The following is a 26,424-nucleotide window of genomic DNA, read 5'->3' as shown; positions in this document are numbered from 1 at the left end:
TAACTATGTTAAGTCTAATTTTGTAGTCTCTTTTTCTTTAAATACAGTAGAAACAGGAATTTTTCTCTTGATTATTGCGTGTTCATTTACGTCATTCTGACGTAATACAGGCGAATCAAAACAAAGGACACGTTATCATTCCGGGCAGTTTCGGAGTGTCGACCGGTGGTGTTTGATGCAGATCATGTCGGTAGCGCTCGGGCAGCGCCGTTGTGTTGTTTAGCGGTTTTAAATGTAGCGATTGCATATCTGCGATGCAGGCTCTTTATTTTTCGTAAATCTCGTTGGAAGCCAAGAGCTTCGGTGCTTTGTTATGTGCCGCGGTCTACTCTGAAATTCGTCTCGCAACGTCTGTTCTATCGTCGGAGTTATGTCACCACGGATTTCCAGCATGTGTACGCCGCTAGCTTTATCCCTCATAGTCATTTTACTACTTATCAACCCTGCAAACTCTTGGGGAGGTGAGTTTTTAAATATTCTTATTCACGGAAAGCCGCAGTAGCGGCCGGCTTTTAAAGCGCCGATGGGTAACACTGAACTTAGTGTCACACATTACTTCCCCCCTTCCTTTGGCTTCTGGATTGGATTGGCGCGGCTCGCTACGTGCTTACGCGCGCTTTTCTGAGCGCAGATTGATGTGCGCCTGGTTTCTGCACTAGGCTTTTATACAGTGGCTTTTTCGAGCGCAGATTGGTGTGCGTCTGGTTTGTGCACTGCGCTTTTATACGATCTCTTGTCGCTGCTTTCCTTTTCTCTGGCTTGATTCGGTGCGGCTTGGTGCAGGCGCGCATACTTGGTGTGCGCCTGCTTTTTTTTTGCGCTCGTCTTCGAACACATCGCTCGCTGCTCGCGCTTATATATAAGGAAGTGCTGCGCCGCGGGCGTACCGTGTATGTAAGCGCGCCAGAAAACTGCGCCTTGTTTTCCATTACTTTGTCATGTACATACCTTACCACTGGGTAGCACCGAGCGATCGCTTCTAACAAACGCAGAAATGAGTCTTTGCAGCGCGTGTGGCAATTAATTGACTCCCACCACAGCCATGTGAGGTGCGACTCCAGCAGCGGTGCAGTTACCCTGCAGCCGGCGGAGAGGAGGTGGCGCTTTAGTTTAATTAACTTGCTAGTTTTCGCGTGTGAACGCCCGTGATAGCTCGTGAGGTCGTGCGGGACGAGCTGCTGGCGCGACACCCACTCGGTGGCCCCGAAGTATTGTGCAAATTGATGTGCCTCCTTCGCGGCAAGCGAAAACACAATCGAGGCCGCCTGATGACGGGCGACCAGGTTCCGCCGAGCCGGCAAAATCACGGCGGCATTGCAGACCTTGGACCATGGGTATTCGGCATGACCTGCGTGACCACCGGGCAGTTCCGACTATTCAAGGTCGACAGACGGGAAGCGGCGACGCTAGGCCCCATTATTGCAGCCAACGTTGAACCGGGCCCGGACCACCATCCACAGTGATGAATGGGCCGCATACAACTGCATCCCGAACTTAGTGGATATTAACGGAGTGAGCCTCAATCTGCAATGGGAAACCAAACCAGACAGCATGAAATTTGTGGACCCGATCACGGGCGTTCACACGCAAAAAATGGAAAGTTATTGGCATGCAGAAAGTGAAGCGCCACCTCCTCTCCGCCTGGAGTCGTACCTCACATGGCTGTGTTGGGTAGTCAATTAATGGCCACACGCGCTGCAAAGACTCATTTCTGCGTTTGCTAGAAGCGATCGCTCGGCGCTACCCAGTGTGAAGGTACATGACAAAGTAATGAAAAGCAAAGCGCAGTGTTCTGACCCTTTGCTTTTGTATGAATGTTTCCCGGCATTGCTGCGCGCTTACGTACACGGTACGCCAGCGGCGCAGCGTTTTCTTATATATAAGCGCGAGCAGCGAGCGATGTGTTCAAAGACAAGCGCAAGAAAGCAGGCGCACACCAAATACGCGCGCCTGCACCTAGCCGCGCCGAATCAAACCAGAGAAAAGGAAAGCAGCGACAAGCGATCGTATAGAAGCCTAGTGTAAAAACCAGACTCACACCAATCTGCGCTCGGAAAAGTGATGGTGTAAATACCTAGTGCAGAAACCAGGCGCGCATCAATCTGCGCTCGGAAAAGCGCGCGCAAGCACGTAGCGAGCCGCGCCAATCCAATCCAGAAGCCAAAGGAGAGGGGGGAAGTAATGTGTGACACTAAGTTCAGTGTTACCGCGCCGATGCTTGCTTCACTCATTAGAAGTCTGTTAAATTACGTTCAAGCGCGAGTACATTATTCTCTAATGTGTGCTTCTAATATGCGTCATCACCGCTGCGACGGAAGATAAAGTCGTGGCCTTGCAGAAGCAAAACGCCGCGTTCCTATTCTGAGATTCCGTCACCGGCCCTGCTGGCTGATTTCGTTTTTTTTTTTGCTTTATTTTTTTTTAACAAGGATTTAGTTGTAACGTAGTGTTTAGGATGGTGTGTTTACTCTACAAAGACGCGAATATTGGTTACGCACGGCACTTGACGCGCCTTTGGGAAGTAGAACTTTCTAGAAGTCCCTCGTAACATAACGCACGCAAGTACTAGCGTTGGAAGTCGCACAGTTGTCAATGAAAAATAGAGGGAGACAGTTAATATGTCGCTGGTTAATTGTACCACGTACTACAAGTCGCGGGGCACGGACCGCACCTCAGTTGTTGAAATAGTTCTCTGACATATGAGCAATAAAAAAAAATGTAACATGTTGGTTCACTGGATTAGTTTCACACAAGGCGCGTACCTTAGTAATAGCATAGCCATGCCACAATTATTACGTTTGTTGAATGCACCATTTGTTTTGCCTAATCACGCGTGCATTGTGGTACATTTGTTGCATTGCGTAAGGACTATGTTCTATTGCGTTATCCGGCTCTGTGTTTCTTTGAGTCAGTATTAACCTATGCTGCTTTACATCCATTTAGAGCAACTACAGTCAATCCACGTCCCGTGTGTACCTGATGTGTGACACACATTTTTCAGTTTCCTGCTACAGCTGTTGCTTGAAAAATTAGAACAACCTATCTTCGCTCAAATGGGACTTATTCAGTTCAAAGGCGCTGGCCAGATGCCAATCTCAGGCTACGATGTTTTCATCATAGGTTTCCAAACGTAGAGGAAAAATAAAGTTAAAGCATTACATCACGCAGCCAGCCTTTGCAAGCGCATGCCCTGTGAAGCCCGTACATTTGCTCACTAGTGGCCCAACATGTGACCTATTGCGTCGACATCACGAAGCAGTAATTGAAATTTGTTGAGGCGTTCGGTTCCCAGTAGCTGTGCCAGTAGTTTTTATTCGGTGCCCGCTTGTTTGGCTGCCCTGCTGTGGCTCTGCCTGCAGAGCGGGAACGCTAAAGCCAACTGCGCACTTCGACATGCTATCACATGTTGAGCCACCAGGTATGGCTTCAATTGCGTCGTGCGAAGCTCGCTTCTAACGTTTTCCTTCCTCCATGCTTCCAAAGCTGTCCGACACATATAGGTTTCTGGACGCCATGCTCACAATTGAAAAACAGCTTGCCAATGTGTTGAGACAATGCACTGTCGTGTACGTTGGACACAATTGAGAGATGAGCCCTGCACTTTTGGCAGAAAGATATTTTGACTGTTTTTGTGTGACAGCCATTTCTGTGCTGTTTGAGACGTTCTTAAAACACCTTGCTTCATTTGGACATTGTGCCATCTGCCTCTTCCTTTTCTTTGCCCACGCTTCACAGGGAAGAAAGTGAAACTTAAGGACGTTGAAGTGCTCACACTGCGGCATGGCCAGTACACAACAGGCCGCAGGTCGAGCCCTGTGCCTCAGCTGAAGTGCCTCGGCGGCAGTGCAGGTTGCCAAGACCCACCTGCTGTGGTTCAGTGCTACAACCGAGGGAGTGATGGCTACAGCACTCAGGTGACTTGTCTTCTCTTGCTCCTTTATCATTCCTTCATGCGATACCATAGCATTTATAATGCCGTTTACATGGCCTTTCTTGGTGAGCAATTTCAAGAACATCTCGAAATTCTAGCAGTGAGTGGAAAGGCTAACTTAAGCTGGTACAGATCAGACTCGTACAAACATTATGGAAAAAAATCAACCGTTTACAAATAGTTGATTCAAGAATATACCTAATAGATAACAGGGACTAATTACTACCCCATGAAAGTAATCAAACAATTACTGTAAACTAAACAGTTACATTTATCTCGCTTGCCTTCAAAATTTTATTAACATTGCACAAAAATACAGGAACCAGAATGAACTGGCCCGGCTCTTTTAGTGTGTGACCTCTGCTGCCCTGCAAACTTTTTGATCGTCTTCTGCACTGTGCCCAAGTGTTCTCATCTTACCTCGTCTTCTTGTGAAGACGTTAGTAGCGACACTGAAAACTCGTCAAATGTGCGTGCTAAAAGGTACGGTGCTGTTGTAATATACCGCAACCTTGCACACAAGATTGTGGTTGTTTAATCCCACTATGCTTGCGTCTGGGTCCTCTGTGAAAGCGCAGCGCTTTATTGGTGCTAAGGCTCAGAGAAGGCACTCCTGGTAGGGCCAATGAAAAGATAAAAAAATGGTCCATAGGTGATATTCTGGCGTTAACATCCGAAATAGTCGCATGGTGGAGTTTTAAGATAAAAACACCAATACTAAGTGCTCGAGTTTGGGGTTTTACTTCACTGAACATGTGCATCCATGACGGTGCTGCATGGCATGACCACAACCATTCCACTGTGGTTCTCACCAAAAATTCAAGTGCTCAAAACTGTGTTGCCTGTTACAGCATGTCCCATGAACAAAAGTAACTAGTTCTGTAATTGGTTACTGAAAATAATAATTGAATTATGAGTTACCCAGTAGAAAAAAAACAATTGATAAATTATAGAACTACCAAACATTCAGTTAATTGGACATAATTTGTCACATCCAAGCCTGGTGGAAATGTTTCCATGTATCTGATCAAAATTTTCAAATGCACTGTTAGCAGTAGTGTGGGAAGGTTTACATAATGTATTGAAGTCTGGCTGCATGTTAAAGAACATCTGGTGGTTGACATTAATGTACAGCTCTCTACTACGGTGGCTCTCGCATCCTGTTTTCTAGTACATAAAACCCCACCAATCACCAAGGTACTAGATTCAATTCGATTCAGCTTTATTCAACATCTGCCAGTTGTTTGGAGCACGGACAAAAAGCCTGAAAAGGCTTGACTAGGTCCGTGCACCATACCATGGCATACAATGGCATGCTATGCTCATGGAGCTCATGGAGTAGATTGTGGAGCTGTGTTGTTGTGGCATCAGTAGGACAGCCTTCCCTTGCCAGTTAATAACTTAAGTATAGAGGCGACCTGGTAGAAACAGACATTAAAACACCATTGTTGGCATCAATTTAATCAGTTGACCTTGCCATGTGTTCCTCAACGCTCTTTCTACTTGTGGCCTAGGCAGAATGACAGGGACATGGAAAGGCACTTTAGACAAACATGCAGATGCCATACCAACAAGCCCATGTAGCTGCTCTCATCACACTTGTATTTCTTTAATGCAACATTTATTGGTAATCCTCATCTGGAAGTGACCACTTTCCTATCATCTTGGAGAATTCACCGCTAAAGCTCCTTGCCAAAGATCTTCTAAATGGAAGCTACTGCCGGCTGATCATCCCCACTTCTGTAAATTAACCAGAATGTCGGGGAACATTATACAGAATGTTAACATCATTCATGTAAGCAGCCACATTTGTATATTGTGACTAATTGAAAGTTTAAAAATTCATTGCACATTCTGTGTAATTTGGTGAGGTGCTTTCAAGAAGCTTTATTCAGAAAAGTGGTGTTCCCAAGGAAGGTGTGCTTAGCTGCACCCATATTATTGTCAGAGTTAGTGGTCTACAGACAAGAATTTCATTCATTATGTTTTACTTTATGTTGATCACATCCAGATAGAGTTTAGGTCTTACGCCCTTGCTATCTATAGAAGTACGGCTCAGCTTGCAGTGAACAAGTTCTGCAAGTGGGCTGATAAAAATGCTTTCACGTTCAGCCTGAATATTGTTACATGTGTTTCATTTTTGTCACAAAGATGCATTTTCCCAGTTATGGTACAATTATTCTTCAATGGGAGAAATTTTAGCTTGAAATAGAGCACACATTTTTAAGGGTAACATTCATCCCGAATTTGAAATATGAAAGCTAAATGCATGAAGTCCATTACAACAGTTTTATCCCTTATTTCTTAGGGGCACTGACAGGCCGTGTTCAGTGAACCTGTATTGATGTTTAATATTGTCCTGCATAGATCATAGAGCTGCATTGTAACAATTTGGGTTTAGGTCTTTAGCTCATGATGAGGGCCTTCAGAATGAGCCCAGTGCAATACTTGTGTGTGAGTCATGTCTTTGGGGAGAACTAAAATAAAATGGAGGGGAGGGGGTATCTGCTGTTGTGCAGCCACCAGCATGCACATTTTCAATCAGCTTAAAATGGAACACACAAATTTCTTTCAAAAGGCTATAGTAGCTCAACACGCACATCCCACATAAAAAAAGTCCCTGCTGGGGAATGAGGCAGCTGACGCCTCCACCCGAGCTCATCTTCACCGGGATATCTTGACATAAAACATTCCCTGAGACTAAATGTACATTGCGACGTCTACTTGTTACATATTAGCATCTTAATTTCTAATGCCTAGATTACAAGTATAATTGTTGCTTTGGTGGCGTTGGCCGTGATGTTCTATATAAAGTCTAAGGGCGATAACACTGTCTCTGCGTGCTGGTATGTGTGACTGAAAGTATTCGAGGGTGAGCAGATGATTGCGGCTCAATCTCGCGTGCGCAAGTAAGGAAAGCGGGAAGGAAGTGCACCATCTTCTGTCGCACGCAACGAACTGGAGGAGAGGAAGTAGGAGGGGGGGTATTGTACTTCGGCAGCAACGGTGTATGGCATGGTAATACGGGCTTTATCTTGAAGTTCACTAAGGTGACTGTTTGGGTATGTTGGTAGGACATGAATGCAGCTCTTTGGGCACAAGACGAGGACAGAGAAGAGGCTAAGACACATGAGCGCAGACTTACAATAGTGTTTTAGTTCAAAAAAAGTGACCACATATATGGCAAATTCCGTGACGCATCACCTGTGCGCTGCCCGCAGAAAATTCCTATCTCTGCGCAAGAAAGATAGTTCCTTGCTGGAAAGGGCGGTAGAGTGTTTTGATGCACAGGTATCACCACACCTGTCAATCAATTCCACTTCGATGATCTCATGGGTTAACTGATTACGACCTTTGCTGACAATTGAGCAAGCACTATATACCAGTTTATACTTGAATGTTTTTGTAGCATTTGCCTGATTATGCACGCAATTTATACAGTGTGCATCCAACCTACCCCCCCCCCCCCCCAATTCTGTCACATTGTAGCGATTCTCTCGAAGCCTGTCATTAAGACATCATCCACTCTGACCAACATAGTTGGACCCACATTTCAAGGGCAAATTGTAAACTATTCCTTCCGCACAGTCGAGTAACTTCGACTGATGTCTGTTGTTGCATGCAAGCTCTTTGAGGGCACACGCACTGGTCAATCTGCACAAAGGTTGCAGTTTATCGGGAACGTAAAAAAAAAAAAAAAAACTTCTACATTGGCCTGCTGGCCAATCCTTTTCAGTTGATGCGACGTGCCGTGGATGTACAAAATAAATGAGGCTTTTTCGTAAGATGTGCAAGACTGAGTGGCATTAGTTATTTGTGGTAACATGCGCTGTAAGAGGCAAAGCGATCTGCTTTGGGGGCAGAGTCCAGGTGGGCCGTCAGCTCATAGTGTTGCATGTGCTGTGTTCTCGGCGCTCAGTTTGTGTTGCAGCGGTAGACAGCACCAAGGTCACTTCGCTCACTGCTTCTGCCGCGCTTCCTCACGCCAGCATTTTGACGAGTGTCAGCATTCGTCAAGTGTCATGTGTGCAATGACACCATGCTTGTTAATTTAGCTAGTAAGTGAGTGTTTACAGGTTTATACTGCTGATAGCATTTTTGCATAAAATTGGCCGCTTTGTCTTTTTAATCGCTTTTTATTCCCTTAGAAAACACAAGAAAAAAACAGTTCTTTTCCTAAAATTATGTCTGTTTCTTAAAACAAAGCTTTCTATCTCTCGCTGATTTTTCTGTGAGTACCGAAAACGCACTGCAGGAAAGCCAACTTGCACATCTGTGTGAAACACTACAGTTTACATTTGCAGTACCACGCCAGCATCGTTGGCCGTCCAGTCAGTGTCTGATAACAGCATGAAGTGACAAGCTCGGCAAGAGTAGCGCATGCGCACAAAGTTCACTGGAAGCGCAAGTTGTGTCTGCTAGGCATGAAACTACCCCTGTCGCAATTAACTGAGCTTCCCTCCTTAGCGGAGACGGCAAGTGTGCGTGAACATGGGGTCGTCTTAGGATCTGGAAAAAAACAATCAAAGGCTTTTTCTGAAAGAAACATGGTTGAACGCCACACTATCTAGACAAACTGTATATATCTGCATTGCAATACACACGTCACGCTATGCATTTCCGGCCGTCACCATGGATAGGCCGCGGGTACAGTGCATGGTAGAAGAAGAGGCTGCCGTAAGCGAATGTAAGTGTGAGGCCGATTCCCGTGTATCGGCAACGGCATGCAGAAGCCATGTGGGATACACTTGAGCAGTCAAGATGCCTACTAGTCTTGTGATCGTCAGCATGTACATCAGACTGAGCATGTTTCGTTGCGACGCGGTAATCTTCCTGGCAGAAACAGTCGAAGACCTTAAAGCCACATAGTACATCGATTTTGTGTGCAATGACTTTAACATCGATGTGGCAAAAGAGCATGGTAAATGGATAGTTTCATTCTAGATTGCTACTTGTTGAAGTTGAAAACGCTATAGAGACCCACGACACAACACCGTTCCTGCATTGATCTCATGTTTGCAAGCAGGTGTCACATTCTGATGGCAGAGCGTCTGATCATCTACGACAGCGATTACAAGGCAATACTGTGCAAGTGTAGTCGTCTGGGAAAATGTGTGGGGATGCGAGACTCTCGCGCGTCCCCTGATATGTTTTTCCTGCATGGCGCGTCTCCTGTAATCCGGCTTCGCCGCGTGGCCTGCGTGATGCCCACAGCAGTCAATGTGGTTGGGGCGCAGTGCGAGAGATGGCGCGAGTGTTGCGTTGCTAACGCCACCTCACGGCAGGGTTACTTGGGGGCGCAGGGGAGGACTGTCTGTGTCTTTCTCAGCGGGTCGGCCAACGGCGAGGACGTCCCGCGCGCCGACCCATGCTTCTGCGAGACCGCCTCGCGTGGCCGCCTTCGAACGCGCCACGATTCGCGTGACCATACATGCGAAGGACCAGGCGTTGGGATCCAGCATGGGGCAAACATATTCGCTCGCTTCCGGTCGCGGTGAGTCAGACTTCTAGATTTGTCGCGCGCCCATCGGCATGTTTTGTGGATAGCAACTCGGCTAGCAGGCACTGATCTATGAAAGGTGCAATAAATGCCCTTGCGATTGTTTGCACTACTGTGTTGTCGTTCCTTTGTCCCAAGAGCACGAGTGTGAGAGACCCCACATCTGGCGCCCAACGTGGGGCTCTTGGGACATCGGACGGTAGATTTAACAGTTTGCTTCGTTCGAGACCTTTGTTTGAACCGGAGCGTAGGCCTAGCGTGAATTTTGATCGCTAGCGTCGGCGGCGTGCTTTCTTGAGCGAGGTGATGGTGGCTGTAGTGTGTTTGAACATGTCAACATGCTAAGCCTTTCCGCAAGTTTTTTTTTTTAATGAAATTCGTCAGTACGAGAGCCACGTGGTCTACATCCTGGGAGAGCGAGGCTGAGCGCCCACGGAGCAGTGGCAAGCCTGAAGCGAGTGAGTACGGAAGCCTCGTGGGTGGTCCGAATTTCTTATGTAAATAGCTTCTTCTATCTCTTTGACTCGGATGAAGTCGCGGCTCTGGGAGCCGGGTGGCCGCGGGCCACGGGTGCCACTACGGGCTGACTGGTATTGCGGCCTGGCACCGGGCGCTCCGACACCGTCTGGGACGGTGGGCGCCGTCAACTCGGATGCTGGGTGCACCGAGCGGAGTAGGGCCACCTCACAGAGCTGACGTCTCCTCGCGGCTGCCTGTTTTGCGCCCATTTTGGGTGTTGTTTTTGGATGCCGGTTGTTGTCAGGGTAGCGACGCTTTAGGCCTAAGGCTTTACGAAGCTGTCTGTCGCACGTGAAGGGACACAACCTGGTGGACCGTGGCGTTGAGGTGTTGCAAGTTGCTTCCCTCATTCTAGTTAGCCTCGCACGAATTGAAATTACTCGTTCGACTCAAGAAAGCGAGCTTCGTTCACGTGAACTTAGCATCTGAGTAGCTGCCCGATCTTTTGCTGGCCGAGTTGAACATCGTGCCACGTGGGCGATGCGCATGCATAATTCCTCTCCCTTGCACTACTTTAGTGTTTGCCGAGTGTGTTGAATGTACGCAGCGTGATTAGAGTCACCCCTGGCTTGCTGTCACCTGCACATCGTCTGCGCTGCTGCCCCGGACTACGATCGAGTCACCCCGGGCGATGGTGATGCTGTGGCCAGTTCGGCGCAGCGACTTCGGCGGCCTCCTGCATCCAGCTCACAACCCTCGGCAGCGGACAAAAGAGCCGGCGGTCACCGACAGCTACGGCGGCTCTTCCCAGCAGGGCGCGTCGGCGCGAGCGACGCTTGTTCGTACCGACTACTGCGTCGTCGTCTCCGGGGTCCTGGCCTGGCATCGTGCCGTCGAGTCTGCAAAGCTGCCGCTGTGACCGGCGGACGCCAGCGGTGCAGCCAAGGACAATGTCGGCTCGCATGCTATGGACAGCGTGGACATTTCCTCGGCGCGGCCACTGTTTAATGTTCTACCTTGTTCGCGAAGCACCGTTTGATGTTAGACCGTGTCACATGTCTTGCCGGAATATGTAGTGATTTAAGGTTGGGGGGATGTGGGGATGCGCGACTCTCGCGCGTCCCCTGATATGTTTTTCCCGCATGGCACGTCTCCTGTAATCCGGCTTCGCCGCGTAGCCTGCGTAATGCCCACGGCGGTCGATGTGGTTGGGGCGCAGTGCGAGAGATGGCGCGAGTGTTGCGTTGCTAACGCCGCCTCACGGCAGGGTTACTTGGGGGCGCAGGGGAGGACGGTCTGTGTCTTTCCCGGCGGGTCGGCTAACGGCGAGGACGTCCCGCGCGCCGACCCATGCTTCTGCGAGACTGCCTCGCGTGGCCGCCTTCGAACGCGCCACGATTCGCGTGACCGTACACGCGAACGACCAGGCGTTGAGATCCAGCATGGGGCGAACATATTCGCTCGCTTCCGGTCGCGGTGAGTCAGACTTCTAGATTTGTCGCGCGCCCATCGGCATGTTTTGTGGATAGCAACTCGGCTAGCAGGCACTGATCTATGAAAGGTGCAATAAATGCCCTTGTGATTGTTTGCGCTACTGTGTTGTCGTTCCTTTGTCCCAAGAGCACGAGTGTGAGAGACCCCACAAATGTGAGTGTGTGCGGGTAATCGGCTACATGCTCTAAAATAAAGGCTATGCAACTTAACGAAATGTCTTCATTCAGCTTCAACGATCAAAAAATACAATCCTAAACAAGCAATCAAATCACATATGCATAGCACTGGGTCGCTCAGCACTTCTTGGGTTCGTTATGTGGTCGTTGGCTTTGGACTTTCACTTTGATTCAGTTTGCATTGGGGGAAAGCTTTGCATTCAACCATTGTTCTTTAAGAAAAGGGCTTTGATTTTTTTTCAAGCCCCTTACTTCTTGTCCAACCATAGTGCCCGAAAGCCTCCTCGACGCATGGAGAGCCCTCAGTTGCGAGCACTGCGGTGCGATGAAGAAGCCGGCCATGCCTACCAGTGAACTTGCACTCTTTCCATGCAAATGGGGCAGCCGGAGCAAAACCTACCATAGCACGCAATCTTGGAGGCCATGCCTCTACTCAAATCTTCAAACAGTGCCTGCCAAACGCCTGGTGGTGCCAACCTTGAGGCTCGCACGTATCTCACATACCAGCTGTGGAGGATGGAGGCATGCCCATGAAATGAACGGTTACCTTAATTATTATGGCTGCCTACAAATTTGTTATCACAATGGATGCTTCGCCTTTCGGGAGGAACTGCGACTTTTTTTCTGATGGTCATACGATTGGAGTATACTAGAATAACCTCATTCCAGTACACTCTAGTACAATGTAGTGCCGCTGTACCGTCTTGCTGGCGCTTTAAGTTTTCAAGGAACCCGCCTGGTATTAAGAAGTTTGCCGCAGGAGGATGTCACAATGTATGAATAAATGTAAGCATTTTTTGATGTTTATGGGTGATATCGGGGCTTCACAAAAGAGCCGTGACCAGAATCGCACATGGGGCATAGTAAGAATGCGCATTAGCAAATCAGGTCAAATGTGGTGTCTGGTGAGAGCCACCACTTACATGGGTGCCGCCATGTTTGTTAACGCAAATCTTCTGCGTCAAGTTTGGGTTGCAGTGCTAATTCGGTGAAACAGCGTCGCCAACACAAACAAAAGACACTCTTTGCGTCTCGCACATGAACAGTGGCGCTGACACTATTCTTTTAGCGTCCTCAATACATTTGTGGTCCCTATTCCCAAACTCCCTAATGACATGACATGAGTATATTGCACAGTGTCATCTTCATTGCTGACATGTATACTCGACCGCTGTTGCGGTGAGCCTTTGCCCACAAGCCGCGACTTTCGCAGTGTATTACATCCTGGGTTAATAAACGCACGTTTGTTGACGATCTGTCTGTGGTGCCTTCTCCGTGCCGTTGACTAACCTGGCCATAGCGCCCTTTGTGCATCGCGATGTGGAGGAGCGTCCCATCTTTTCCCGACTGTACTTGCAGTGTAAGCCTCGCGCAAACCTATCTCCACAACATATAGACTATATCAGTTAAAATTTGCATGGTGTATGGTAAGCATACATGCGGTGGACCCTGCGCGGAAAGTGCTTGCTGCTGCGCCAGGACCTGCGTCTGAAGGTGAAATGGCTGTTGCACCACTGTATACTAAATACTTGTATTGTGACCCAACTTCTAATAATAAATTCTGATTCTGAAATGCTTTGCCTGTCGCAGACCCAAAGAGACAGCGCATCACCTTCAGTCGAAGTGCAGCAGATAAGGAACTAGCTCGATCGGAATGTTTTTCTTTATTTCCTTTATTTCATCCTGGCAAACGCAGAGGAAGCTTTTTTGAGGGCGCTGCTTTAGGATGCAAGTGGGAGCGCAATCACATGGTATTTTTCATATTTCGTGGGGTTTATTTGTTAGTTGGAAAAATTAGTATGCAATTAGTACCACAATCAAATGTCCCTTAGCTGTGCCTACAAATGTTGTCATTGACACTTTGACAATTAGGATAGCATGTCTTGAGTTAGTAATTAATTACAGTTACCAAATTAAATATCAGTATTGAAAAATTACTGGCAGCTACTCCACCGTACCGGAAACAATATGCACTAGGTTTTCCTTGAGTAACACAATCACTCTTTTTTTTTTAATTTGGGTGCATTATAGTTTATTGGGACACCTTGTATATATTTATGACCTCTGTGTGCCAGTGATGATGTTTCCATCCCTAATAAACATTGTAAATTATTAGAAGCGTATTTTCTTTTTTTCCCGGGTCGTTAGCATTGCTTACTGGAAAAAGAAGCAGTACTGAGACATACATTATTCACCTGCATTTTGCACGCCATTGATAAAAGACTTTGCTGAAGGAAGGGGTCACTGAAGTCTGCAGGTTTTCCTTGGGGTTAAAAAAAGCACGCAAAGCAGTTTGAAACAAAGTGAACATACAGCAACATATTCATTCTCTAGGCATATATCAATACCTTTAGAAATAATTTTTAATCGGCCACCTCTTTCTTTTTCAAAAATATAATAAACTTTGTCTTGTGGGTATATTTAAATATATTGTGTACATGCATGGTGTTTACAGTGGAAATTTAAAACAGTGTTGAAGTGAGAATTACTGATCAGGCAGCCGCCACTAGTGCTTCTAATGCGCTTGTCCTCCCAATGTCAGAATTTGCGGAAACAAAGCGAAAGTATGAATTAAGAGCCATGCACATCCGTGCCAGCAATGATGCAGTAAGCTATTAGCCACAATAAAATTGCAAGTGAGAAGGTCGAGGCAAGTCAAAAGAAACCTAAAATGATATGGGTGACAAAACTCTGGTAATGACATTTTAAGTCTGTGTGGAGGGGCTTCGGCACCACCGAGGGGTGCTCTGCTCCCTCTAGAAAACTCTGGAGGGGGCTCGGGCCCCAAAGCCCCCCCTTCCCCCCCCCCCACTCCATAGTCTGCGCCTGTGACCCAGATATTTACCAGTTTCTTTCTTTCCAACTGTTTCTTTCTTTTTTCAGTGGGAGTGCAAGGCTGACATGAGCCAGTCTCAAAAGTTCGGAACTGTTGAAGTGACATGCGAAGGCTACGATTATGCTGATGATGACTACATCCTGGCAGGATCATGTGGTGTAAGAGGTCTTCCCCATTTTGATAATTTGATTCTAGAGCCTCCAAGTCATGAACCATTTTGTGCAGCATGTCGACTTCTCCAAGTCTGCATTTGTGAACTGGGGAAAAAAAAAAGTTTGGGGATGGAGCCAACTGGTCTTTAAAGGGGCTCCGAGGATAAAAGTTAGTCGAGCTGTATTAGTAAATTATTCTTCCACAACGCCAAAAAAAGGAATGCACAGACGAAATACTGGTGTCAAAATGGAGATCTGTGTCTCCTGGTTTCTCTTTGTGGGGAAAACACTGTGCTTGTAAATAGCACCACCAGCCCGAGTCCTATCTTTTTAGTTCTGTTAATGAAAGATTACTTTAAAGGGGAAGCATGCTTGCCTGTATTGTGTGTGTGAATTTGTATGTATTAAGGAATTGTGAAGTACACAGACATACCACTTTGTATTTGTTATTGGGAGAAAGTTGTTCACAAAGTCCCTTCAATATGAGGGTAGGGTAGTTGATTTAGTGGATCAAATGAAACTCACGTACTTCTCTTTTTTCTTCTTATCACAGTTAGAGTACCGCTTGGAGAAGACTGGATATGGTCCTGGCTCATCATGGAAACAGTAAGTTGCCATATTTATTTACCATCTCATTTGGCACTGTTCACTGCATGGCTTTTCTTTGGCCTGGTTGCTATTTGCTCATGGTCCTGATCTTAATGTACTTCAGTCTTGCACAACAGACAAGAACTACCTGACATTTCGGAGTAGGATTTATTTGGTGATCTGTCTTAGCACTGATGCCTGCTCATGGTGCCCATGTGTGTAGATTGCGCATGAAACAGTGTGCTTATTGTTGAAGAACTGTCGAGGCACTTCTTATTTGTACCTTTGTTGTGTTCATAGGGAAACAGTACAGTCAACAACCGATTTTTCGGACCCTCTAGGGAACGTAAAAACGTCCAAAAATTCAGGCAGTCCGAAAAAATGAATGCATGCAAAAAAATGCGCCTTTTTTCTTTTTTTCTCGGATCTAGAGGTAAAGGGCGAAGCACCAGGCTTATGTACATGTGTACATAAGCCTGGTATTACGTACAGTCGACCAAACAAGCTTATGGACCACGGGATCTGAGAAAATGCTAAATATACGAGCAGCCTTTAAAATCAGCCAGTAAAACCGTGCATCACAATGTTGTTCGCACCTACCACTAAAGACTGGAAATGGGAATAACAGGCTGCATTCTGAGGGTGAGGAGATATTCAGCTTTTTGTCAGATCTCTTGGTCCGTAAGCTTTTTTGGTCGACTGTACATGTGCATCGTCGGGCAGCCAGTGTTATTGCTGCAGTGGCTTCAAGAATGTGTTGATTGTTGTTTGGACGGCGTTCCGGTTGCACGCGATCCTATTCGCCTCCATCTAAGCAAGGGTCATGTCAGCACTGTACACCGATGAGAGTCAACAGTGCTCGCGTCAACTCGGCGCTTGTAGGCGGCGCAGGCATTGGCTCCTCATTTTCAACATCGGAGTCTTCTGAATCCCCCACGACCTGACGGACTATTTCCTCATCAGTCAGTTCTGCGCAGAAGTCAAGCTCGTTGTCAGCGTCAACAACCACACACCATGCTAGCCAAAATGTGGCCTGTGCAAACAAACGAAATGGTGCCGCTCCGGAAACTCCACCAGAGGCGGAAGTGCGGCGATGAACATAGCCAGCATGGCCAGACCAAATCGGTGTATGACGGCTAGATTTGGCTAGTTGTGGTTCAAAGCGGTGATATGCTTCGGTTGCAAGTCGATTTCCTTCACAAGGGCGCTGCGCGAGGAGCCAAAGGACCTTCCGTCGCGTCAAAAAGTCCGGAAAATTGGACGGCAGGGGGGGTTCGAGCGTCCGAAACTTTAGATGTCCTTGTACATTGATTCTATGGGGCTCGTGGCAGTGCTGCGAAGACGTCCGACATATCAGGCATGTCCGAAAATTTGGGCATCCAAAAAATCAGTCGTTGACTGTATTTTGGAGCTTGCATTTGCCAAAAGTATGTGCATCATGCCCCCCCCCCCCCCCCCCCCCTCCGTTTTTTTTAAGGTTCCTCTCCTGCGTTTTTTACTTTCACCGGTTACTGTTAGTGTGCCTGGAATATGAAGATTCCTTGTCATAGGCCAGCATGTTGGCAGGCAGCAAATCGGCATGGAAAAATTGTCATTAATGTGTTAACACCACTAGACATCTGCCATTGGTCAAGTTGGATAAACCGATGGCTGTAAATACAGTGGCAAAGCTTGTGGATGATCGGGCAGCAGCTATGCATCCTGTTGCTAAACATTGAATGTCTCCTCTTGCTTCAGCAAATAAATCATGCAAGTATAAAATATGCTAGCAAACAGAACCAGAAAGTATATCTCAGTATACTTCTCAGTAAAATATCTTGGTGAAATACTTCTCAGTATTTGAAAGTGGCTGCAAAACTTTTTAGAACTGCAACTAAATTTTGGGACTGCGTAAAAGTTCTAGTTTAAGATAGCATAGATATATAGGAGTCTACATGCAAAATTTGACATTTTAAGTACATGCGGAGGCGCCATGAAAAGCTAGCAAAAATAGCCGTTTCTGAAAGTGAAAAAAAAAATGGGGGAAAAAAAGACGCTGCCATTACCGCTTGCTAAATGTGACGCATGACCTAGAACACACGGCTCTTTGGCATGACCTTGGAGATACGGCGGTGCACCCGGCGCACTACAAAATCTCTGAGGATGTGTGCTGTGACTTGCATCATAGCGACAACCACCAGGGGCACATGTCATCTGCTTGGGTACTGTTTCAATGTTGCTGTTAAGGAAACTATGCAATTCCTAGCCCTGCAGTCTTGCCAAGATTGCTTCCGTTATATATACTACCAGAGTCCTTCAATACTTTTCTGCTGGTCACGAAATTTCAGGCCAAATTTGCTATAGGAACAGCAGCTGCTGCTAGGGTTGCCATTGCATATGAGGAGGCTGTGATCACCGATGTCTTCTGCTTATGTTGGCGGTTTGGAATAGGCAGATGGATTTAGTTCCGATTGCACTAGGCTGACATGACACTGATTTTGGTCTGCCAACTTCCTGCAGCAGCTGTGTTGTGCCGACAGCTGTGTCGGCAAGAGTGGAATCATCGGCACACAAGTTACACAACCTTGATGCCACACTGCATTCACACTACAGCCCCCTGCACCAATATGGCTGTCATGAAATTTCTGCCACTGATGTCTACACGTGCTAATTTTTTTATTACCTCAGTCTCAACAGGACATTTAGCATATTCGCGGCAAGGAACAGTTAGTGTGTGCAACTTTCCGCATTTGAATACCTATTCATCCAAATGGTGCATTTGTTTACAATGGCACGCACAGCCACAGTTATTTGTTCACTTGAAGCACCGTGTAAAGTGTGTAGCGCTGACACAAAAAATTGACAAAATATTGCAAGACCTGCTGATTTGCCAGTATAAGTGTCGTCACATCACACTAGCCGAGATGAGCTGCATGATATTAGTCACCAGAGGCTTCAAGGATCTCTTTGAAAACAGCAACTGGGAGATGGAGGGCTGTTATTGACAGTTGACAGTGTTTCTTTTTTAGAGCTCATCGTGCATGCAGTGCGCTTAATGAAGTATTGTTAAAGGAAACTATGTGGCATATAAGCATTCAGTTAGAGAGCATGTAGCTTTTTTTGAAAATATTGATGCCTGCTGTATACTCGCATAACTGAGCGAGAGCGAGACGCACTGCACTATTTTGGGGGCTGTCACTTGTTGCCCATTTGGCATAAGAGGCAAACAAATGTGTCAGCATATGAACATTATAGGTTGTGAACAATACATACAGGAGCGAGATCATGCATGTATCTCGCTTTCTGAACATTCATTCTGCCTCCTACGTCACAGAGTAGGCATAGTTCAATTGGTGCTCGTGCCTCACCATGCTGATGACCTCTAATGAATGTGCAGTGCTGACGAATTAGGAGAGCGTAAACAAATGTTTGGAATGTGAGATACCGTATTTGCATGATTGTACCGTGCCACCAACTGTAATGCGCACTTATCGCCCAAATGTAAAAAAATATAACCTGGTGCCAATTCTACCGAGCACATCAAGTTACGGAACCTGGGTCGACGAGTACCGTGTTGAAACTATATTATGGAACATACAAAGGTGCACAGACAAGCACACAGCTGCATCTCAGTGGCTAAGCGCTATCTGAGTCTGACGGCGCCTAATTTATGCTGTCTACCGACCACAGAAAGTCATCTTCAGTTCTATTTAATGCATTAGAAATGCTACACTTCTTGAAGGCTTACGCTACCATAGTCTTCGTTACGATTGTAAAGTGCACGCAAATTTAATGCACCTTCTATTAAATAAAGGGGAGCGTTAGATTCGTTCAAATACCATAATTGCACAATCTCGTTCCATGGCTACTAATATATGCAGTCGCATTTCCATCATAGAAACTCCGGAAAGTGTGACCGATAGCCTTCGATCAGCAAAAATGACATATTGATGCAATGTCGCCACTTCCTGCTTCTTATGTGCGCACCATACAACTCTTCAAATGGCTACGACCAGAACTGAACTACAAAAGCAGTTCCTTCATCCTAATTGCTTATCCTTTAGTTCAGGTCCGTCTGTAGTGGGTGCACGACTAGTCTGCTGAACGAGATCAACAGAGCCTTAAACTCTATTTGAATGGCTGGCAAGACCTGACAATCATGCATTTCAACTTAGAAGCACCTTTCAACACACTTTAAGTGCAAATAAATATAGGGTGTCGCAGCTAATGTTAGCCAAGCTGTCAAAAGAAAAAACAACTGTCTTGCAATCAAACATCATAGGTCTCATAATATTTTGCACAGTGTTTTCTTGTTCCTTTTTACGGTGGAGCTGTATATTGCTAGGGTACCACAGAATGTTCCGTGTCCACACACAAAAACTATCATCATCAATGGCGCATACCCCCCCTTGAGCAAGCAAAGAATGCAATGACTCATAGCTCCATAAGACATAGGCTACAAGCACTCAGCAAAGTGAAGTGAACATTGCTTACATTATTTCTAATCACACATACAACATAGAAAACAGCATATTGAAAACTGTCATCATCAATGGCTTATACCTCCATAACCAAGCAAAATATGCATGGCCCATAGCCCCATAAGGTTCATGGCTATTCACTTTGCGTGGCTTGGTTGCGATGACACCACCCCTGTGGTTGTTGTCGGTGATTTCAATGTGGATGTGTCGGGATGGAAGAGGGAGTGGTTTATGCATTTAGTGTTGCAGACATATCATTTGTGATGCCACACCATTCCGGCCCAGCCGATCACCCAGTGGCATTTGACATTATCAAAGAATGTGCTTGCAGTTGCGAGTATGACGATTAGTATATATGCTACCACAAAGCCACTGTGGCTGTCAATAAAGTCTTTACCACAAGTTTTTTTTTTACCATAAAGTTCACAGCTCCACTGGTCATCCACCTTAGCAGGGCGAAACGGCCTTGAATTTTTTTCTTCGTTACTTTTTTAACAGCTTGGCTAACGTTAGCTGGGACACTCGGTATATGTATCAGGACAGATGCTGTGGCAATCGCATTGTCTGTGCGATGTTTTCTCTCAGTGGTTGATTCCACGAAGGTTGGAAGCTCTTTTCGTCCACCCCTCTGTAGCTGTAACAACACTGCTGCACACAACAGGTCTTTGACGTTGTTCAAGCTCCTGAGAACCCTTTGAGCCTCTCTGCACATGCTAAAAGGCAAAAAGACCACGTAAATCTGCTACAACACACACACCAGCCAGCTGCTGCATGGCCTGCCGAGTGTCCCTTCTGAATCAGTGGTGGTGCCATGCAGTCACTGTTGGCAGCATATCAAGCTCACCCATAGCATAGCGGAGAACTTTCATGACCAGTAAAAGTATCAAAGGACTCGGATACTACAAATTTATAACAAATTTGGGCTAAGTTATATATATTATTTTTTTTGCAGTTGGCCTTTATTATTGCTGTTCTGCTTTCCAGTTCAGCCTACACCAGCCACTCCAAGTCTGGTTCAACCTTCCAAACAATCCTCTTCCTCGGCGTTGCTGCCTTTATCATCTTTGTCATCTACCGGAACTGCCTCGCTCCAGGGCAGCTGAATGATGGCCCTCCAGGATATGATGACGATCCGCCACCCGACTATCCAGGCTCACCTAGAGGAGGCTTTTTTGGCGGTGGTGGCGGGGGTGGTGGCACACCTCCACCTCCAGGCTTCAGACCCCAGTATCAGACAGGTGCAGGTGAGTTAAGCCTTTATGGATGTGTGTTGCACGAGTGCTGCCTACAGGCAGCACACTGTAAAAACTTTTTGTCTTCCGAGTTTTGGTATCTAGTACAGAGTTCCTGGCTAAATGTCTTCAGCCAACTCCGAATGTCAGGCAGCAAGAGTCTTCTACTGGATTAGAATAGAAACACAGGACAAAGAAGAAATTTGGCAAGCAACTCTTTCTTTTGGAAGCGCAGTCAGATGAAACAGACCGATGCACAATCTGTGCCTGCAGTGGTATCACACACATAATGTAAAGCAAATGAAATACACACCTATGTTTTACATATGAAGAGAGCTGTCTGTAAAAGTTCCTAATGAAGCCATAGGTGCCTTGGGGTGAAGCCTGCTTTCAGTGACTATGCCAACATAACCAGACGTGGGCATCGCGGCCCGACGTGCCCGACATTGAGATGGCTCTTACTCCATCTGAACGAATCCTTCACAACATACTTTAAAACCATAGGACTCGCTTTTCATTGACATTATTTTGATAGATACATATTTTACACCATTTACAGCGAATATTTTAGGCCAATATACAGCCACTCGGTTTCCACCATATTCAACTATACTCATTGCCATTCATCACCAAGTGTCATGGCACTCTTTGGCCATTTCTGGCCCTTGCGCCAAGAAACAATATCCATCATCATCCGAACGCGTGCAGAATGCGCCGACCCACAATGCATGGCATGGAAAAAAGTGCCCCCGCCGCTTCACCGATGGTTGCAAGCAGCCATCCAAAGCGGCGTGCGGGTTGGGGATCGTTCTGCGCACACTCCGAAGAGAACAGCCGATGGCGCGATGATAGTGATCTAAAGAAAGGAATGATGCTTGATTCTGCAACCCGTGAGGGAGCATGGCGTGTCGAAGTATAGACCGTTTCATCAGCAAGCAGGAACGTAGCCTCGAACCAGTGCGCCGCGCCACTCTTCTCCTCGCACTGGTATGTCCGGATTCCGTTTTCTCCCACCGACAGTGTGAAAGGTAGTGGTTTAATTGCGAACTAGTGTGATTCTAATGTGTTCGTTCTGAGATTTTTGCGATGTCAGATGACTCAAGGTCGACGGGATACCACTCCACTGTCTTAGCTGCAACAATCGCGCTTGCTTTCTAGAAGAAAATCTGCATTGAAAATGATGTTCCAGGATTTTTGCCGATCATTCACATATTGCGCATGATAGCACCCTATATATCTATTCCTTCATGGCTTCATGAATAAACTGTTGCAAGTCAGCGCTGTACGCGGTTCACTCTCTCATGTCAGTCTTTGCACTGTGTCCTTTTTCTAGTGAATCGCCAATAAGCCCAAGCTTCCACGCTAGGCCTGTCCTACACATAATAGTGTACCATTAATGCTGGTGCATGCAACATTCATTGACTTGAGGATAATGCCGACTTTCTCCCTCATCTGTCGCTACAGGAGACGATCTACTTCGGATTGTGTTAGACCACCTGGACTCAAAAACATTCTCAGTGATTAAGGTGGTGCTCAAATGGTGGCCGCATGTATCACTAGCTCAGAAGGCAGCACAGGTGTTGCTCAATTCCTGGAGTTGACTGAATTCAGTGCCCGTCCATAGGCGTGATGTGAAGCTTTGGATATGCATGCAGTTAGTCTTAGCACTCTGCTTTTTTCTGTCTTTCTTTTTCTCCTTTTTTCTTCTGTGAAAGTGGCAAATGGGACGTGTGTATGCTTGGAACTCCCCACTCTTTCTTCCGTTCCCTGTTTCTCTAGTGCAACTGATACTTGGCTCCTTTGCCTGTTATGGCAGCTTATTAGCAATGGCATTCTGGGGTAGGGCATAAAGGTTGCAGGCTTGATGCCTGGCATTAACATCTGCATTCCGCTGGAAGGCTAGAAATTAAGGAGTGGAACAATAAATGAGGGAGTGACTTGTAAGAAGCTGTTATTTGTGAGAACTTCAAACAAGCACTAAGCGCCCTTTTTAATGGCCCCTTCACGATAATTTAACTGGCTCAATAGGTACTCTGCAAACTGTGTATTTCTTTTTTTGTGTATAACTAACGCCACTCTTGCTTCCGATTCATGTTAAAATTGAAAGGTCCACGCTATCTTCTAAATAAATAAAATCAGAATGCAAGAATGGTTTTGACGCTGAACTCTGGGTGCATGTTAAAGAATGCAGGCTGGTCAAAGTTAACTATAGCACCTTTCATATGTGGATTGTCACTTCAGGGCATAAAACTTGTAATTTAAGCTTGGATTCTTTTTAACAATGGTTGTAGCCCTATGCTTAGACTGTAATGCTCTGCACTTCATGAAAGTGTATCAAATGAAGGCTGGCTGTGCGTGACACATGTAAACTTTTCAGGCTGTGGCTCGGCTCGTGGCTTTGGTCCTGCTGGTGGCTTGGGGGGAGGTGGTTTCTGGACTGGGGCTGCTGCAGGTGGCCTGCTGGGTTATCTCATGGGAAACCGCAAGTAAGTTGAGAAACAAGCTTGCGCTTCTTTTTACTTAATGAGCCTGTATCCCCTTCAGTCACGAATTATGATAGACTTGATAAATGTGAAATTTACGTAATTTTATGCCAAGTTGCTGAACACCATAGATTTTCCTACACTAATTACTGTAGGGAACTCTAGCGCTGCTGTTGCACAACCACCGTGGGAATGATGAGTAGCACATGGATTTGTATGACCGTGCTTATGGCTTCAGACGTTTTAGTGGCTTTCTTTATTATACTTTATCTGCCTTTATTAGCAAAAATTTCAGAGCAATGTGTAGTTTTCTAAATGCCGAAGTCAATAGGACTCTGCAAACATGCATAATCGCTGCCAATTGCAGCGGTTCCACTTGTCTGTGCATCCGTGACGTAATGGTTTCAATATTCGGCTTCTGTGCTCAAGGTCCTTTGTTCAACTCCTGCCATCGAGCAATTATAATAATGTTTAGTTAATTATTTATAAACAGTACTTTCTTCAAAATGGTCAGTTCGTAAAGTCACAAAGCCAATTAAAGCCAGAAAGACGAAGTTTAGGCAAATTCGTGCACTAACATTCATTCCCGTGGTGGCTGAATTGCCGTGCTTGCAGCTTGCATAGACACTAGCAGCACAGTTCCTTCTACTAATTGTATGAAACTCTATTCTGGAGACTACTCTGAAAGTGAAGCAATGTGGTGGAATGGTGTGCATTTTCTAGTGGGTCATTGTTATTGAAGAGTAATTAATATCCATTTATTCTGCTGTCAGTCATGCTGAGTTTCTATCCCCAGCTCAAGATCGATGCTCAAGTAATTTATTGGCTGCAAGCATACTAGACAGGAAAAAGTGTCCCAACGATTACGATACTCCCTAATGCAAAATTCAAGCACAGCTATATGTATGTTTTCATTTCATGATATATTGAGGTAATGAATTTGAGACCAAAATCACCACAACTGGCAGTGGGCCTATAGGCCAGTGCCGTCAGCACCTTTGGAGAGGGGGGGGCAGTATGGGAACACTGGCATGATGGGTGGCATCAGAGCCAGCTGTGGAAGAAGACTACAATGAACGCATGAGCAGTGGCATGAGTGCGAGGGGCAGTATGAGAATGCTGGCGTGAAGAATGGCATCGGAGCCAGCCGTGGAAGAAAGCGACAATGAATGCACGAGCAGTGGCACAAGCGTGGTCGCACGGTTACACCGAGGGACGCCAACGCTCAACCGAAAAAGAGGCGCCTACGAGCTGCGCTCTAAAATGGCTATTTCGCCATTGCTCACAGAACACGGCACGTCAAAGATCCCGTCAAACATGGTGGTGCCGCAAGTCACATGCTACATGCACACTTTGTGGTGAGAGTCTTGTACTGAAAGTTGCCAATATTGAATGCAGCAGCGAATGCTCGACTGTATTGTGCATGTATGTATCACCAAGTTTAAAGAACATTGCGGTAACCACACATTGGTTGTTTAGATCAACAGAAGTGGACACGACAGAACGGGATCACACGTAGATGGACGTACCATTAGCATTACTTTTATTGGGTGCGCAAGGTACTCGAGGATATAGCTCCTAGCTGTCACAGACGTGATCATTCTCATGTTTTGTGTCTTGGCAGTTAACTTGTCTTTAGCACCCACTCATCACACATCTAGCACATTTATTCTAGGGTAGCAGCCTGGCCCTCATGGAACAAGTGGCCCTTGTGGAACAGCTAGCCCAAACATGCACTTGCTAAAGAATATAGCCTAAGCTTGTGTCCACAAGTGCACTTGCACAGTATTTCACTTCTTGCACTTTCTTATTTCCTTCTGTCAACTAAACCAACTACAATCCTTAATTCTTGCAGTAACGCAGGCTACAGGACTGCTTATGGCTACCCCAGTGAAGGCACATTTGGCTCATCTTCGTCATTTGGCTCACCTTCGTCATTTGGTGGGCCCTCGACATCAAGTGGTACACATTCGTCCAGTGGTAAGCGAATGCTTTGTTTTGAACTCTAAATAGAGAATACGAAATCCCTTCTTTTGGTTTCAAACAATGTCGCATCTATTCTATATCCTAGTCCTGTCTTTACCATAGGCAATGCGTTTATATGAGGTAATACTCGGTCTTCATTCAGAGCTGTTGTGCAAGAACATAATGAGTGAGGCCCATGATGCCAAGTTATTAAATTTCTGCTCACCTCTTTCAACATTCCTTTTCATTATTTTAGCTGCAGTAACTATGCCTTGATGACCGGCATTTCTGTATTCACAGGTTTCGGAGGCACACGACGAAGGTAATCAAAACCGTGGCCGGCCAAAATTCTGACGCACATCTTCATCAAGTTCTGATCTTACCATTGGAAGGACCCTAAATCATGTGATCAAAATAAAATTATCTTGTCTTTCTATGTACCAATTTGTTCTCTTGTATTTCTTTTTCTGGAGTGCTGGCCATAAACTATTTTTTTCACCTTGAAGTGGTGTAGTATTTCCTGCTGAAATTGCAGTGCCAATGGCTTAAGGTTGTGGAGCCTTGTACATCTCTTTATATTTTTGGCAGTTTTTGGTTTTTTGTGCAGGACAAGACTACAAAAGTTAGTCAGACGATTTGTCATCTACATTCTCATGTGCAGTTTTGATCCATGATAGCATGTTATACTTTGTTTGCACTCTCTTGTCTGGAGCTTCTTGTATGTTGTGTCAAAAGAAAAAGGTGATAAAGCTGGAAAGAAAAACATCACTGACGTAATATACCGATCTGGGCAACTGATTCACCTAAGACAGTGAAGCTGTATATATGCATGTTCTCGCATGCTTTCGAAACACACAAGGTATTTATTTCCTGGCTGTTGAAACTATTGCCAATGCCACCAGTGCATTCTGGCTGCACCCTGCTCCCATACATGCTGCATTGTTGGCTGCTTTCAACCCCCACAATCGTATACAGTAAAATCTGGATCACGCAGGACCGTCGAAAATCATTCGCTGTTTTGAAATATTAATGAAAAATTCTCGGTTATAAGCCAGTGCACAAACCTAGGAATGAAAATGACTTACCTTGGCAGTAGATGCGTGTGCAGACAAGCATGCTTTTAAATTAAAATGTTTCACTCACTTCCA

At 46.0% G+C, this 26,424-nt stretch overlaps 1 protein-coding gene across 1 annotated transcript; it reads left to right on the top strand.

Moving 5' to 3' along the window:
- Positions 1-129: 129 nt before the first annotated feature.
- On the top strand, positions 130-25,716 carry LOC142560526 (store-operated calcium entry-associated regulatory factor-like). The gene is made up of 8 exons (XM_075672694.1): positions 130-461; positions 3,736-3,914; positions 14,444-14,554; positions 15,102-15,154; positions 20,581-20,840; positions 23,206-23,314; positions 25,167-25,291; positions 25,577-25,716. The coding sequence occupies exons 1-8, from the start codon at positions 371-373 to the stop codon at positions 25,600-25,602; spliced, it is 954 nt and encodes a 317-aa protein (XP_075528809.1). The 5' UTR covers positions 130-370; the 3' UTR covers positions 25,603-25,716.
- The last annotated feature ends 708 nt before the right edge of the window (positions 25,717-26,424 follow it).

This window comes from Dermacentor variabilis, chromosome 10 (assembly GCF_050947875.1).
Source record: "Dermacentor variabilis isolate Ectoservices chromosome 10, ASM5094787v1, whole genome shotgun sequence".
Classification (NCBI taxonomy): domain Eukaryota; kingdom Metazoa; phylum Arthropoda; class Arachnida; order Ixodida; family Ixodidae; genus Dermacentor; species Dermacentor variabilis.
This window is presented reverse-complemented; position numbering and strand designations above follow the sequence as displayed.